The sequence below is a fragment of the Humulus lupulus genome, chromosome 8 (genome assembly GCF_963169125.1).
Source record: "Humulus lupulus chromosome 8, drHumLupu1.1, whole genome shotgun sequence".
Classification (NCBI taxonomy): Eukaryota; Viridiplantae; Streptophyta; class Magnoliopsida; order Rosales; family Cannabaceae; genus Humulus; species Humulus lupulus.
The window spans coordinates 157,189,536-157,203,917 of record NC_084800.1 but is presented as its reverse complement, the minus strand read 5'-3'; the positions used below and the strand labels follow the sequence as shown (position 1 = coordinate 157,203,917).

General features: G+C 36.2%; 1 protein-coding gene across 1 annotated transcript; it reads left to right on the top strand.

Moving 5' to 3' along the window:
• Nucleotides 1-7,319: 7,319 nt before the first annotated feature.
• On the top strand, nt 7,320-7,844 carry LOC133796195 (leucine-rich repeat extensin-like protein 6). Its single transcript, XM_062233674.1, has one exon. The coding sequence runs from the start codon at nt 7,320-7,322 to the stop codon at nt 7,842-7,844; it is 525 nt and encodes a 174-aa protein (XP_062089658.1).
• Nucleotides 7,845-14,382: the final 6,538 nt, after the last annotated feature.

Here is a 14,382-nt window from a genome sequence, read left to right as displayed (position 1 = left end):
AGATTCAAGGCACAGTCATCGTTGTATTTGATAATCAGGGCTCATGCCCTACACACGGTGCATTTGCTAGTTTTCTTACGTCGATTCTCGTGCAAAATGGTAGTACAACCCTGAGTGTGATCCTTTTCTCGAGCCTTATGGAAACCCTAGTCACAACATAAATGTGATGTTAATTAGGAACTAATTCTGATAATAGGGTTCAAGACCAAGTCTTAGTTCTCGGGACCTTGGTTTCCACTAAACTGGATAGCGGAATCATCCCCCGAGCCTCACAAGTTAATTCCCCAAAACCGTAGACAAATGCACCATAAAACTGCATTAGCGCCGCGACGCCCCCTGCAACATTGCGGTTCCACAACATACGGAGAAGCCCCTTCAGAAATTTGTGCATTTTGAGCAGCGATGCCCCCTTTAAAGGACCGCAATGCCACAACTGACCAAGAGACTTCCTATAAATTTTTTCCCATTTTGAACCGCGACGCTCTCTCTAAAGGGACGTGATGCCACAACGGTTCAAGGGAAAACCAACCCTCGAAAAAATCCATAGCGCCGTAGCGCCACCATGACAACCAAGAAATTGTGTTTTTCCCTTGCATTTTCAAACATCCAATCCGACTCTAACCCAATTTCTAGCCAATTTTCCATAACAATTGAACCAAAAACTAACCCTATAAGTTCAGGACATCATCAAAACAATAAAAAACACATAATTACCAAAATTACCAATTGAGCTAAAACTTTGAAAACTCACCCAAAAATCTGAAAATCCAAGCCCAATTCCAAGTTTTCAGTTCAATCCCAAGTTTAAGAACAACTAAGAATCGTGCATCCACCACCAATCAAAACATCTATGTCCCCTAGACACATCAAAGTTCAAAATTTACTTTAATTCCCCAAACTCATCAAGAACACAAGAGAAGTTCAAAACTAGGCATTCATACCTCTGAATTTTGAATTTCAGCTGTGTCTTGGGAAGCTCCTACTTCTTCCAATGCTCAATATCTTTCTAGAATTCCCTAGTCCAAGCCCTTAGCTAAGCTTTGTGGTTGTGCTCTTGAGAGAGTTCTTGAAACAAAGACTAAAGGGGAGAGAGGGAGTGTGGGAAACGTGAGTGAGTTGCTGCCCTTCAGACTTAATCAAAACCTTTACCAATTGGTCAAATGACCAATTTACCCGTGGTTCCTCTTAACCTCAAAACTATACCCCAACGACAAAATCGTCATTAGCTTCTATTTCCCCACTAAACCTCATATTATATCCCTAATCTCCAAATTAATCAAATACAATTTATTTCCCATCAAACATTCAAACATTTTCATTTATCAATAACTCCCGAAATATGTAGAATTACTAAAATACCCCATGGCTCACCTCGAGCCAGGTATTTATCTTCGTTGTTACTTTTCTACTAAATTGCTCGAAAGGATCGACTCTTGCCGAATATCATGAATACACACATAATAAAGTACTCCCAGACACATACACTACAACAAAATAGATGTTTTATGACTTTAATTGGGAGACATTGGAAGTCTACAATGTCTCCCACTTAGTGAGACGTTGTTGCTAGGGTCATTGTAGGTATATATCCCACGTCTCCCGTTGGGAGACATGCCTCACTTCCCACGTCTCCCAATGGGAGAGGTGGAAAGTCAAACGTTGACTTTCCACCTCTCCCATTGGGAGACGTGGGAAGTCACTCACCTCTCCCAATGGGAGACGTGGGAAGTCCCTAGGAGACATCCCACGTCTCCCATTGGGAGAGGTGAGTGACTTCCCACGTCTCCCAATGGGAGAGGTGGAAAGTCAACGTTTGACTTTCCACCTCTCCCATTGGGAGACGTGGGAAGTCTCCCACCTCTCCCATTGGGAGACATTGAAAGTCTCCCACCTCTCCTAATGGGAGACATTGAAAGTCTCCCACATTTAAAAAAAATAAATTAAATAAATTTATAATTAATATTATTAATTTAAATTGAATAATTAATATTAATTAATTTAATATTATTAAATTAATTTAATAATTAATTAAATTTAAATAATATTAATTTAAATTTAAATTATTTTAATCTAAATTTAAATTAATTTAATAATCAATTAAATTGGAAGAAAAAAATATATTTGTTAGATATATACAAGAAATACAATATTTGTTAGAAATATTCAAAATGAACAAATATTGCATTGTGTATGAAGAAAGAGTTAAAAAATTAAAAAAAAAAACCTATCAACGAGGTCGGTAACTTTGGATTATCGGCAACATATATGTCGCCCATTCTTGTCGCAACTCATCAATTTGTGCCTCTGTATATGATGTGCTTGTTAGCTGCAAGAAATATAAAGTAAAATATATTAATTAATTATTTGATTACATTTATAGTTTCAAAAATAATTTGTAAATTTTAATTAATAATACCGTTCTCAAGTAATGCCCAGGACTCGCATGCTCAATCAAATCCTTCAACATCCTCATTAAGTAGTATCCACATGCCACATTGTCCGGTTGGTGTGGACACTAATTATTTAAAAATATGAGTAATTTATTATTAAATTGAAACTTTTTAAAAAATGCATACATATTATTCTACTTAATTATTATAAATGTTCAAAAATTTCTGCTAAAGTTACTTACCTGAGGTTGCTTAATGCGTAGAGTATCAGGGATCTCGACATCAGGAAGATTCATAGAGAAAAAAAGATTGAAAGCGCTCACGATCACTGATACAATCTCCTCACGGTTATTTAGCTCTGAATTCACCGGATCACAACAATAAACATGATATGCATATGGTGCCAAAATAAGCAACATCCAATGTTCACTGTATAAGAAAAACAAAAAAATTATAGCTCAAATGTTAAACAAAGAAATTATTGATATGGGTCGGAAAAATGACAAGTTTTTAAACTTACCCATGGTTCCAAGGGACAAGCATAACTTGTTCTTTTGATTTTACGTCATTGCAACGTCTGAACAGATTCTGAACACGATCGTCGAATGAACTCCCTTGAGTGGCGACGATATTAGGATTGACAAATAAAAACTTATTTTGGCGACCTTGTTGTACCACATATCTGTAAATGAACCTAATACAAAAATATGAAAAATTGTTATATGAATGAATAAATCAAATTAGAAAATTAAATGAACAAACTTATTTGTCAGATATATACCTCATGTAGCTGACGAGTACTGCTTGTCCAATCTTCTCCTTTCGAGCAAACTGAAGTATGTCATCCTTAAATATATAACAGTGAGACATATCCTGATCAAAAACTTCAGACTCTATGCCTAGATTGACACACTCGCCATCATCCCAATGAGATACGATATTCTGTAATCGTTCCAATGGAGTTTGGGCCAATTGTGTTGGAGGAGTTTGTTGTCGTCTTCTTTCTCGAGGTTGTTGTGTTGATGGAGCTCTTGGTCGTTGTGATCTGGTCCTACTTGTAGAGGGAGTCTGTATACAATTATATCAACAATTAAAAAAATTACAAACAAATATAGAATTGTAAAGATAATTATGTAAAAACATGGCATCACCTCATGAGTTACATCTTCAGATATAATGACAAAATCCTTAGGCCACGCTATTGGCGTCCCAATGGCCTGAGCAACTATGTACATGTCCAAATCAGGATATGCAAAAGGGAGAGGACAGGTTGGCTTAAGAACACTCGTAATCATAACTTGGAAGTTGTTGCCTGCCTCTCTTTCAATGAGTGTACCTGATGCAACAATGTTTGAAACCGAACCAATTGCTAATTGGCATGCTCGGCCCTGCATAAGAAACATATTATATACAAATAATCATGTTGAAGCAGTAAAGAAATTTATTTGGTTTCAGAATATTCAAGAAAGTTTAATTACCTCTTGCAAAAGCGGTTGTAGTGCAACAATGTGGTGTTCTGCTTGAGGCACTACTGGGTCCGGAGTATAGTAGGACGCCTGCGCTGGTGGCACTGGTGGGTCGGGCACATAGTATGATGATGGCGCTGGTGGGACTCCAACGTTAGATCCTGACCCGCTCTGTTGGGCCAATAATTTTCTCAAGAGCTCATCTTGTTGTTGAAGGCGCTCTTCTAGGCGTTGTGCTTGTTGACGATGCTCTTCTTCTTGTTTTCGAAATCTTTCTTCAAATTCCTTTCTAATGTCGTCATTCGAAGAAGAGGCTTTTGATTTATTTTTCGTTGAGGTAGGTGTTGGAGTATTCCAATATAAGGAGTGTCTCAAACTTATTTGGGTCTACTCCTGATCCATAATGTGCGTCGTCAATCATTTCATCTAATGGATCCCAGTTCTCCTCCAATATATTCCTCCTCACTCCTTTTGGTCTACTTGGCAGAGTTGGAGCAATCAGAGCTATCTCCCCATGGTAATACCAAATTGTGTAACTCTTGTCGATCCCATTGAAATATAAGTGTTCTTTAATCTTTTTAACATTTCCACACTTAAGACATGGACAATAAGTAAAATTTGGGTCTTTCACATTTTCTGAACAAAACCTTAAGAACAAATCGACCCCGTTCCTAAATTCCGCAGATAACCTATTCGCTGACATCCATTGTTTATCCATATATTCTCCTATGTCTATGGAAAAGAAAAGAAACAACACTAAATAAGCACGTGATAAAGTTGTATGTCTATATAAAACTAATTTTTTATTATCCTAGATAAAATCGAGCAGCATTTCCCCTATAATAGTGACCTAACCATCTGCATGTGAATATCAAAACAAACAATTCAAACAACATACAATAAGTTTCTTCCTTATAGAATGCCTATATAAAACTAATTGTTTATTATCCTAGATAAAATCGGGCAGCATTTCCCCTATAATAGTGACCTAACCATCTGCATGTGAATAGCAAAACAAACAATTCAAACAACACACAATAAGTTTATTCCTTATAGCTCCGCAGCACACAGTAAAATTTATCAGAACCTACTTCACTAATACACACAAGTTCTCAACCTTCCGTTATCACCGCAGCACACAATTTTAATCTCAGAACCTACTTCACTATGGATGAATATTTAAGATATTCAAACTCCTCTAACATTTGTTTAATAATATTAAAAGTAGAAGTAAGAGAATATATATGTACCTCTTGCAATCTTTAATCCAAAAGCTAGCAAAGTTACTTCACTTAGTAATCAAATTCGCTATTAAATCCACAAACCAATAAAATTAAATTAATAAATAATAAATAAAACATCACTAAATATCTAGCAATATATAACGTATTATTGTAATTTTAGAAACTTAATTACCTCAAATGTGTGATTGATATTGGAATTTTGATGCAAAATACTCTCTAAAATCTCACCACAAAAATCATAACCTATGAAATTAAATTAATTAAAATGTTAAACATTACTAAACAAATATCACTAAATATCTAATAATAGTAAATGATATTGGTAAACAAATAAAAAAAATCTCAATGTGCCGCTAATTATAACCTCAACAAAAAATCAATATAAAATTTCATAACCTAAAAACTTAATAATAAACAAAAACATAAAAATTTTAATATATTTCTATTTTATAAATTATTTAAAAAATTTATTTTAACATAACTATATATATAACAAAATAGTTACAATTTAAAAAAAAATTCAAATATACAAAAATATATCTAAATTTCGAAATAAAAATTGATAAAAATTTAAAAAAATCATGAACATATATACTCTAATGAAATATATACAATGTGATAGGTTAAATTAAAAAAAAAACTATAAAATCATAAATCCCTAAAAACTTCCATTGAAAAACCACAAAAACATACAATGTATATAAAAAAATGCATAAAAATGTAAAACTAACACAAAATCATGTATATTACTCATCCTAATGCAAAACCTATGATTTATTTGCAAAATAATTAACTAAAAATCAAGAAAATAAAAAAAAACTTACCTTAAAACCCTAAAAACGCAGCCCCAAATCGCCCAATTCTTCTCTGGTTTGTGCTCTCGGGTTCGTGTGAGGAAGAAGAAGGCTGATTTGGTAGTGGTTTATAAGAGGAGACATCCAACGTCTCCCACTGGGAGACGTGGCACGTCTCCCAGTGGGAGACGTTGGATGTGCATGGGAGTACATCCAACGTCTCCCACTGGGAGACGTGGGACACGTGGCACGTCTCCCAGTGGGAGACGTTGGATGTACTCCCATGCACATCCAACGTCTCCCACTGGGAGACGTGCCACGTGTCCCACGTCTCCCAGTGGGAGACGTTGGATGTACCCATAAATCACTACCAGCCTATTTCCAACGTCTTCCACTATTTTTAATGTCTTCCAATTGTAACCATTAATATGCACTTTCAATGTCTTACACCATTAGCCATTTAAAATCCCTTCTAATTTTTAATGTCTTACACCAATGGTGTAAGACATTGTAGGGAGTCATTGAAAGTAGAATTTGTTGTAGTGATAACACATTAAAATTATAGTTATACCACCAACGAGTAAAAATTACAAAAATGCCAATTTTTAACAAAAGCGGGTCTTTAAGCACATTTAATACACATAAACATACATAAAGAGTCATATCATAATATGACTCATATAATGTACATAATCACTTATATATTTAATTAAAATCACATAATTCCACAATAATTCCAATTATGCCCTCCCGGCACTCTAATCAATATATTAACCCTTATTAAGAGTCTTGGCACTGCTACATGCAAATTCAATAATTAAATTAATATCTTAAAGAAAAAATCAAATGGAAGTATGAGGATAGTATAACTCTGTTAACTTTGAGTTGGCAATTTTTATTAAAGGTGTCATGTTTTAATTCGTGGGACAGTGATAGGGGCAAAGTAAAGGGACTGAGGATTTGGCTCCCTAAAAGTCTCACTCAAATTTCTTAATAATCAAATGATAAAGATATGATAATTACTATGAAGCTGCCGGCTTCTTAATTTATTTTATCATTCCAATTTGCAAACATTAGTTTCTGTTGAGAAAGTTCCAAGTACCAGATATTAGTCATTCATTTATATAAAATAGAATATATATATACTTAAAATAGAATATTATGTACAGATTCTAATAATATATTTACAACATTCATATACATATATATACATATCGTTTATTACTATGTACTTTGTAGTTTGATCTAATAGTTTAAGTTTACAAACTAGATATCTCCGTTCAATATATATTTATAAATGTGCACATGTATGTATGTATATATAGACATTTAATTTTATTCTAATGTAAATTGAGCGTGATTAGTGATCCTTAAAATCATATAATATTTTCTGTACGTACGAATTCTCTCAATTGTCATAGAACGATGAGGCTCTTACTTCTAAAGCTGTTTCTCTTTACAAACTTTGCTATATTACTAACCTCATTAGTGGATTCAGCACCTGCACCCTCACTTTCTCCACAACCTTCGCTACCACCACCTATTTTGCCACCTACTCCACCACCTTCGCTACAACCACCTACTTTGCCACCTACTCCACCACCTTCGCTACCACCTCCTATTTTGCCACCTACTCCACCACCTTCGCTACAACCACCTACTCCACCACCTTCGCCACCACCACCTACTCTGTCACCTACTTCCCCACCTTCGCCGCCACCACCACCTACTCCACACTCACCAGTAGTAGGAGTTCCACCATCCGCTCCTCCTCCTCCGTCGTCTACAGGAGGAGGAGGGGGGCTAAGCGGTGGAAAGAAGGCGGGGATAGTGATAGGAGTGTTGGCAGCAGCGGGGCTGGTGACCTTTGGTGGCTTGGTTTACAAGAAACGTCGTGCTAACATGAGAAGAGGCCGGTTGGGAAATGCAGCCAGGAGACCTGTTCTTTAACGGAAAAACTATGCACGTGCATAATTTATATAAATAATTTATTTTCTATTGGGGATTAATATGATGTTGGGCTTGTTAATTTGCATTTTTACGGGGGAATAATCATTAGTGTTTGTATTCATTTATTCTTAATCAATTAGCTATTCATAAGTAGGATCAATTGAGATCTAGATCGAGTATTAGATAATACACTGATCTATTATAAATATTATATGTATATGTGGATGTCCATAATAATAGAGAATCTCCTTAGTCAAATATCATAATAATGGAGAATCACTAGATTATCTAAAGTTAAATATCAACATTAATTATTGACTGTATTTGTGATATTTACTTGATTTTCCTAAATCATATTTATATGTATAAATAAGGGTCAATCCCCAATGAAATAAGACACAAGAATTCTACTATCTCATTACATCTCTCTATTACTCTGTCTATTTATTTTCTTTATACTTAATATTTCAGTATTCTTAATAATTTTTTAAATACGTTATCAACACTATTATCTAATTATCATTGTTTTGTTTATAAGATCAAAACTAATCAAGAGTCTAGCCAACATCTTTTGTTGAATTTGAACTTGATAATTAAGTCATCAACCATCACCATGTGTTGATATCAAAATTCATCATCAAGTTTCTAGTCATCATAGTTCATTGAGGTAAAATTGTTTTATTGTGATTACCATATTATATATATGATAATAAAACTTGTATGTTTTATTGTGATCACCATACTATATATATCATTGAGTTGCTATTTCACCATTGTGATAGTATGAGATGTTTTAATGGAATCATGAATATGAATATATATATATGTGTGTGTTCTTATTATCTCATATATTTAATATTGATTTCACCTAAGAAATTGTAAAGTCCAATATCTATGACATATTGAAAAAAAATTATTATAGATCCTTGATATAAGATCTTGTATAGATCCGAAGATTATACAAAAGTGATATTCATCATTATAATATTGATTAAGATATATATATATATATATATTATAAAAGATAAATATATATATTTATGTGTTCTTTGACAATATTGAAAAAGAAATATAATTGCTAAAGATTTATGATATTATTCCTTGAAGTGAATATTTAATATTTGTCACTAATATTACATCTATGAATACAACTAAAGAACATTGAAATGTTTTATGATTGATGCAATTGGAGACTGATTTTATTTTAAGTCCCAAAAGAATTTTAAGAAAATTGCATCAAAACTTCAAAATATGAAATAGTAATGACCGTGATTAAAAAAATGAAGAGGACAAACTAATCTAGGTGAGACCACATTTGATTATGATTGATGAATTGAATATATGTGAATTATATAATGAAGAAGTTAAGATGTATTTCAATTTTGTAATACATATTTAAACATCATTCCCTGAAGAGAATGTATGAAATAAAATTTTATTTTAAAGAATATTAATATTACAAACATTGAAAATGGAGAAAAAAGCCCTTCGTATTAGTGAATGATACTTAAATAATTACTTGTGATAAAAAAAATATATAGTCACTACTTATGTCAATTACTTTTACAAATTCCCAGAAGTGAATGCCTAAATTACTAGTATTATAGTAAACTATTTTGTTGATTCGAGATTTGGCCAACGACACTAAGTTAAAATAAACGATATAAAGTAAGAACCAAAATTAAGAATAACAAATGACACACATATTTACAGTGGTTCGGTCTCGCTAATAGGTAATGACCTACGTCCACTTAGTACTCTTAATTATGTAAATTCCCAAAACCTGCGATCAGATGACTAGAGTCAACCGAGTTTCACAAGCTAAGAGAGAGGAAGCAAAGAATATGTACAACAACAATAGATTCTTAGAATTATTTGAAAATAAAGAATTACATCGTAAAACATAATGAATCCTTGAGTCCTCTATTTATAGACTCAAGAATGTACATAGATGGGTCATGGACCTTGCGTAACTTGTGCCATAAGTAATCATAAAATAATATGTAAATACACTTTATATTTGAAATAACAGATATCTTGCAAATATCTGTACATTTAACTAAATTTGAACTTTAACTGTGTTCCATCGAGCAGCTCTGGTCACATGCCTTTTGTCAACTTCTTTTCCTACTGCTCTGCATAAATTCTGAATGTGTTCAATAGCATGATTTCTTCTTCCGTCTGGTCAATGGTCGACCAATCCTCTATAAATGTCTTATCATGTGCCTTTCACATGCCTTATGTTTATGCCACATCATCATGCTAATTCTTAGGGAAACATTTGCCCCCAAATTTATTATGATACGATCAACATTAAATAAACTTATTCGACCGACTTTCACCGACCCGTCACATCCAATTGTGCTTTTACATCCTCGAAAAGGTAAATAATCATGATTTTACAGTTTCCAAGGAAAACACTGGCGACTTTGTGTTTCCCAATGCCTCCAAACCCTATTTTTTCATCATGATTGTTGACGGTGAGAACTTGTCAATGAAGTTAAGTTAGAAAAAACAAAGTGTGGTGCTTATGAATGAAGAACTTCAAAAATCTAAACAGAAACTTAGAAAATAGTTGCAGAAGAAAAATGGGGAAAAGAACTTGTATTTCTCTTTTGTGTCCAACTACAATGTTTTTTCCAACCCCCTTCCATGTGGAAGTGGGGTTCCTTTTACAGTGGACTCTAATGGCCCCTGATACATTGTGGTCCAGGGGACCAGACGGTACACAAGTACATTGTCAGGAGAGTGGTCTCAGGGGTAGTGGTGTTGGCTCCAGTACATGGTTAGGTTCCGTGGGGATGTCTCCACTACTTATTTAATACGAGTGTCAGAGGAGTGGAACTAGGCGTAGTGGTGCTGGTGGTGGTGTCAACTCTGACATCTAGTTAGAAGCATACAGGCCATGTCCCCTCTCCTAGTACTCCCACTACTTGTCTGGCGTGTCCCCTCTCCTAAAGATCGTACCCCGTACAAGATCGTATTGGTACGATCTCTTCAAGCTATACTTGGATTTTTACCTCTGAATGTTGAGGTTTCCGTAGGTATTCATAGGAGACACCATCTTGAGGTGCAGGGTGTGAGGCACCTAGTGCATGTAAGGGTCGTGGCGCGAGATGGGGGCTCTTGGGCCCTTGGAGCGAGACGCCCGAAGCACTTTGAGGCCACTCATGAGATGTGAGTGATAGATGGGTCTCGCAAGAGGCCCTTGCGCGAGGCGCAAGACCACTTGAGCAGGCGCAGGGTGTGCGAGGTGCTCCTTCTCGTGAGGCCTCTCGGCCATCTGGGCAAGCATGGGAACACGAGGTGCCCCTTCTCGCGAGGCCCCTCGACCATCTGGGCAGGCATGAGTGCGCGAGGCGCCTCCTTCCCGCGAGGCCCCTTGGCCATCTGGGCAGGCATGGGCACGCGAGGCGCCCCTTCTCGCGAGGCCCCTCGACCATCTAGGCAGGCATGGGCGCGCGAGGTGCCTCCTTCTTGCGAGGCCCCTCGGCCATCTGGGTAGGCATGGGCGCGCGAGGCGCCCCTTCTCGTGAGGCCCCTTGGCCATCTGGGCAGGCATGGGCACGTGAGGTGCCCCTTCTCGTGAGGCCCCTCGGCCATCTGGGCAGGTATGGGGCACGCGAGACGTGAGACGTTGGTGGCCCGAGGGCACCGCGGTTCAACCATATATGTAGGCGTTCATGGGACCCAAGCACGTACTTTGGGTCTTTTACAAGCATGGAATTTGAGCATCTACAATGACTTTTCACTTATGTACTCAATATAAATAACCTCCTTGTTTCTCACTTTTTACCTTTATACTCTCTTTCTTCAGGAACTCTCAAAACTTCTTCAAACTTTCTTCAAGCAATTCGAGACACATCTCAGGCGTTTCCATAAGATTTTCAATTGATTTCTTAGACAATCTTTTCTTCAAGTAAGTTTTCGAGAAACCTTCCATTTTTCATCAAGTTTTCTATGCTTTTGTGAGTTTTCAAGGGAAAGTTCAAGGATGGTGGTAAGACACTCGTGCCACCATTCATGTAACTTATGATAAAGAGATCTTCAAAATCTTTGAAGAGTCAAAGGATGCCCATGAGATCAAAATGGGTAATGAGCATAGATCCAAGGTGTTGGGCAAGGCGAATGTTGACCTCTACTTCACATCTGGAAATGAGGTTCTTTTGACCAATGTGTTGTATGTTCCAGATATTAGTATGAATCTTGTCACTGGGCACTTGTTGACTAAACTAGGCATCAAATCGGTATTTGAGTTCGGCGAGCTAATTTTATCCAAGAGGAATGTGAATTATGTTGAGCATGATAAATGTGAACTATGTATTAAATCTAAGAAGGTAAAGAAACCTTATCCAATTGTTGATATGTAATGATTTATGTGAATTGAATGAAATAATTACTAGAGGTGGACATATGTATTTTATTACCTTTACTGATGATTGTTCTAGATTCACATATGTGTACTTTCTAAAGAATAAGGATGAGGAATTTAGCATTTTTAAAATCTATATAGTCGAAGTTGAAACTCAATTGGAAAAGAAATTTTAAGTGATTTGATGTGATAGGGGCGGTGAATACTTTTCTAATGAATTCAGTGTGTTTTGTGAGATGCATGGTATAGTACATGAATGTAATACCCCTTATAAACCCCAACAAAATGGTATATGTAATGCCCTAGTTACTCCAAGACTGTTACAATGGACTTTAAACAGTGCTTAACTCGCTAAACGAGTCATTTGGTTATAAACATGCATATAGGTATCATTAATAGGCTAAGGTGAAAAAAATCTTGATAAAAAGGAATGGATATATTTTATTTAAAACATAAAATTGCACATGGGCCCATGAAAACATTTACAAGTTATTTACAATCCAAAATGGTCATTACAGTGTAAAAATTACAACCCGCTGTCCTAAGCGGCAAAAATAAGGTTAACCCCTAGTTCCTCTGAGAAAAACCTTGGCCGTGGTGGTCAAGCGGCCGCATCTGTACACATCACCACCTAAGCTCTCCACTCAAGGCTGGGTGAGCTTTTCTTTTCCATTACCTGCACCACTTAGCACCCGTGAGCCAAAGCTTAGCAAGAAAACTCATTACTGCATGTATTCAATATCAATAGATGATTATGATAATCATACTGGGACTTGTAGCCCAATCAGATAAGTGACTATTAAGTCACGAACTTGAACCAGATAAGTAACTAATAAGTCACAAACTTAAATTAGATAAGTAACTAATAAGTCACGAACTTAAACCAGATAAGTAACTAATAAGTTACGAACTTAAACCAGATAAGTAACTAATAAGTCATGAAATTAAACCAGATAAGTAACTAATAAGTTACAAACTTAAACCAGATAAGTAACTAATAAGTTACGAACTTGTGCTCTGCACCCTAAGCCATGTGACATTACGGTCACCTAAGCCTTTTGGCTCTGGCTCTAAGTAACTAGCCTTTAGACTAGACAAGCGCTTTTGTTTTCATCGAACTTAAAGTTGGTCAAGCATTTTGTGCTTATGATGATAATGCTTATCTCGATTAGATCTAATCTTTTTGGCTTGCATTAAACACGCTAACACCGTTCTTGACTCATAAGCCAATACCATACGACCAGTGCTCAGTACTACTGCCAAACTTGACTAATAAGTCACATATTCACAATCAATACTAACACCATTGCCGTTTCTGACTAATAAGTCAGTACCATTCACAGATAAGCAAGATTGCTAAGCATTTACAATGCAATCAATGTCCACATATAGAACACTCAACATGCCTCAACAATAACCATGCATGTCACATACTGGGTGCAGTTTTCTTACCTCTGGTTCAAGCATAAAATAGGTTAAAAACGACCCTTGAGAACGATCCCGTCCTTAGGCGCTTAGCGGTCACCTAGTCACAATCATAAACGGTGTCTTAATAAGTTTGAATTCCAAAACCTAATCCTGGGACCAATCTTATGCACTCGGGACCTCCAATTCCACCAAACAGGGTGGTGGAGTCGCCCCCCGAGCCCTCGGGCCAAAACCCTAAAAAGTACCTAAGAGCATGCCCTGGAAAAATAGGATAGCACTACAGAGCTACCTTCCAGGCGCTATGGCGCTACAGATAGAGTTACCAACCTCTGATCAGTGCTGTAGCACCCTATACTGGGTGTTTTAGCACCAGAACAAAAGTTCCCAAACTCTGAGTTTTTCTCGTCGTGTTCTTCAAGTTTCAAACCTAAAAAACTGACCCCAAACCTCAACAAAACCCAAATGAACCCAAAAACCAGTTCTACATGTCTTAGACATAAAAACCCAATCAAACTTACCCAAAAACCTCATTGATTCCCAAAACTAGCATCAAACTATAAACTCTGTAAAAACTGTAAAAACAGAGGAAAAACTTAAGATCAAAGATTGGAGAATCATTACCTCAAGAACTCAAGAGCTTCCTAGCAATCCCCCAAGCAATTCCCTAGCTCAAACTTCTTAAACCCAAGCCTTTTCCACCAAAGAAATTCAAAGAAAAGAGAGAGAGAGATGATCGAG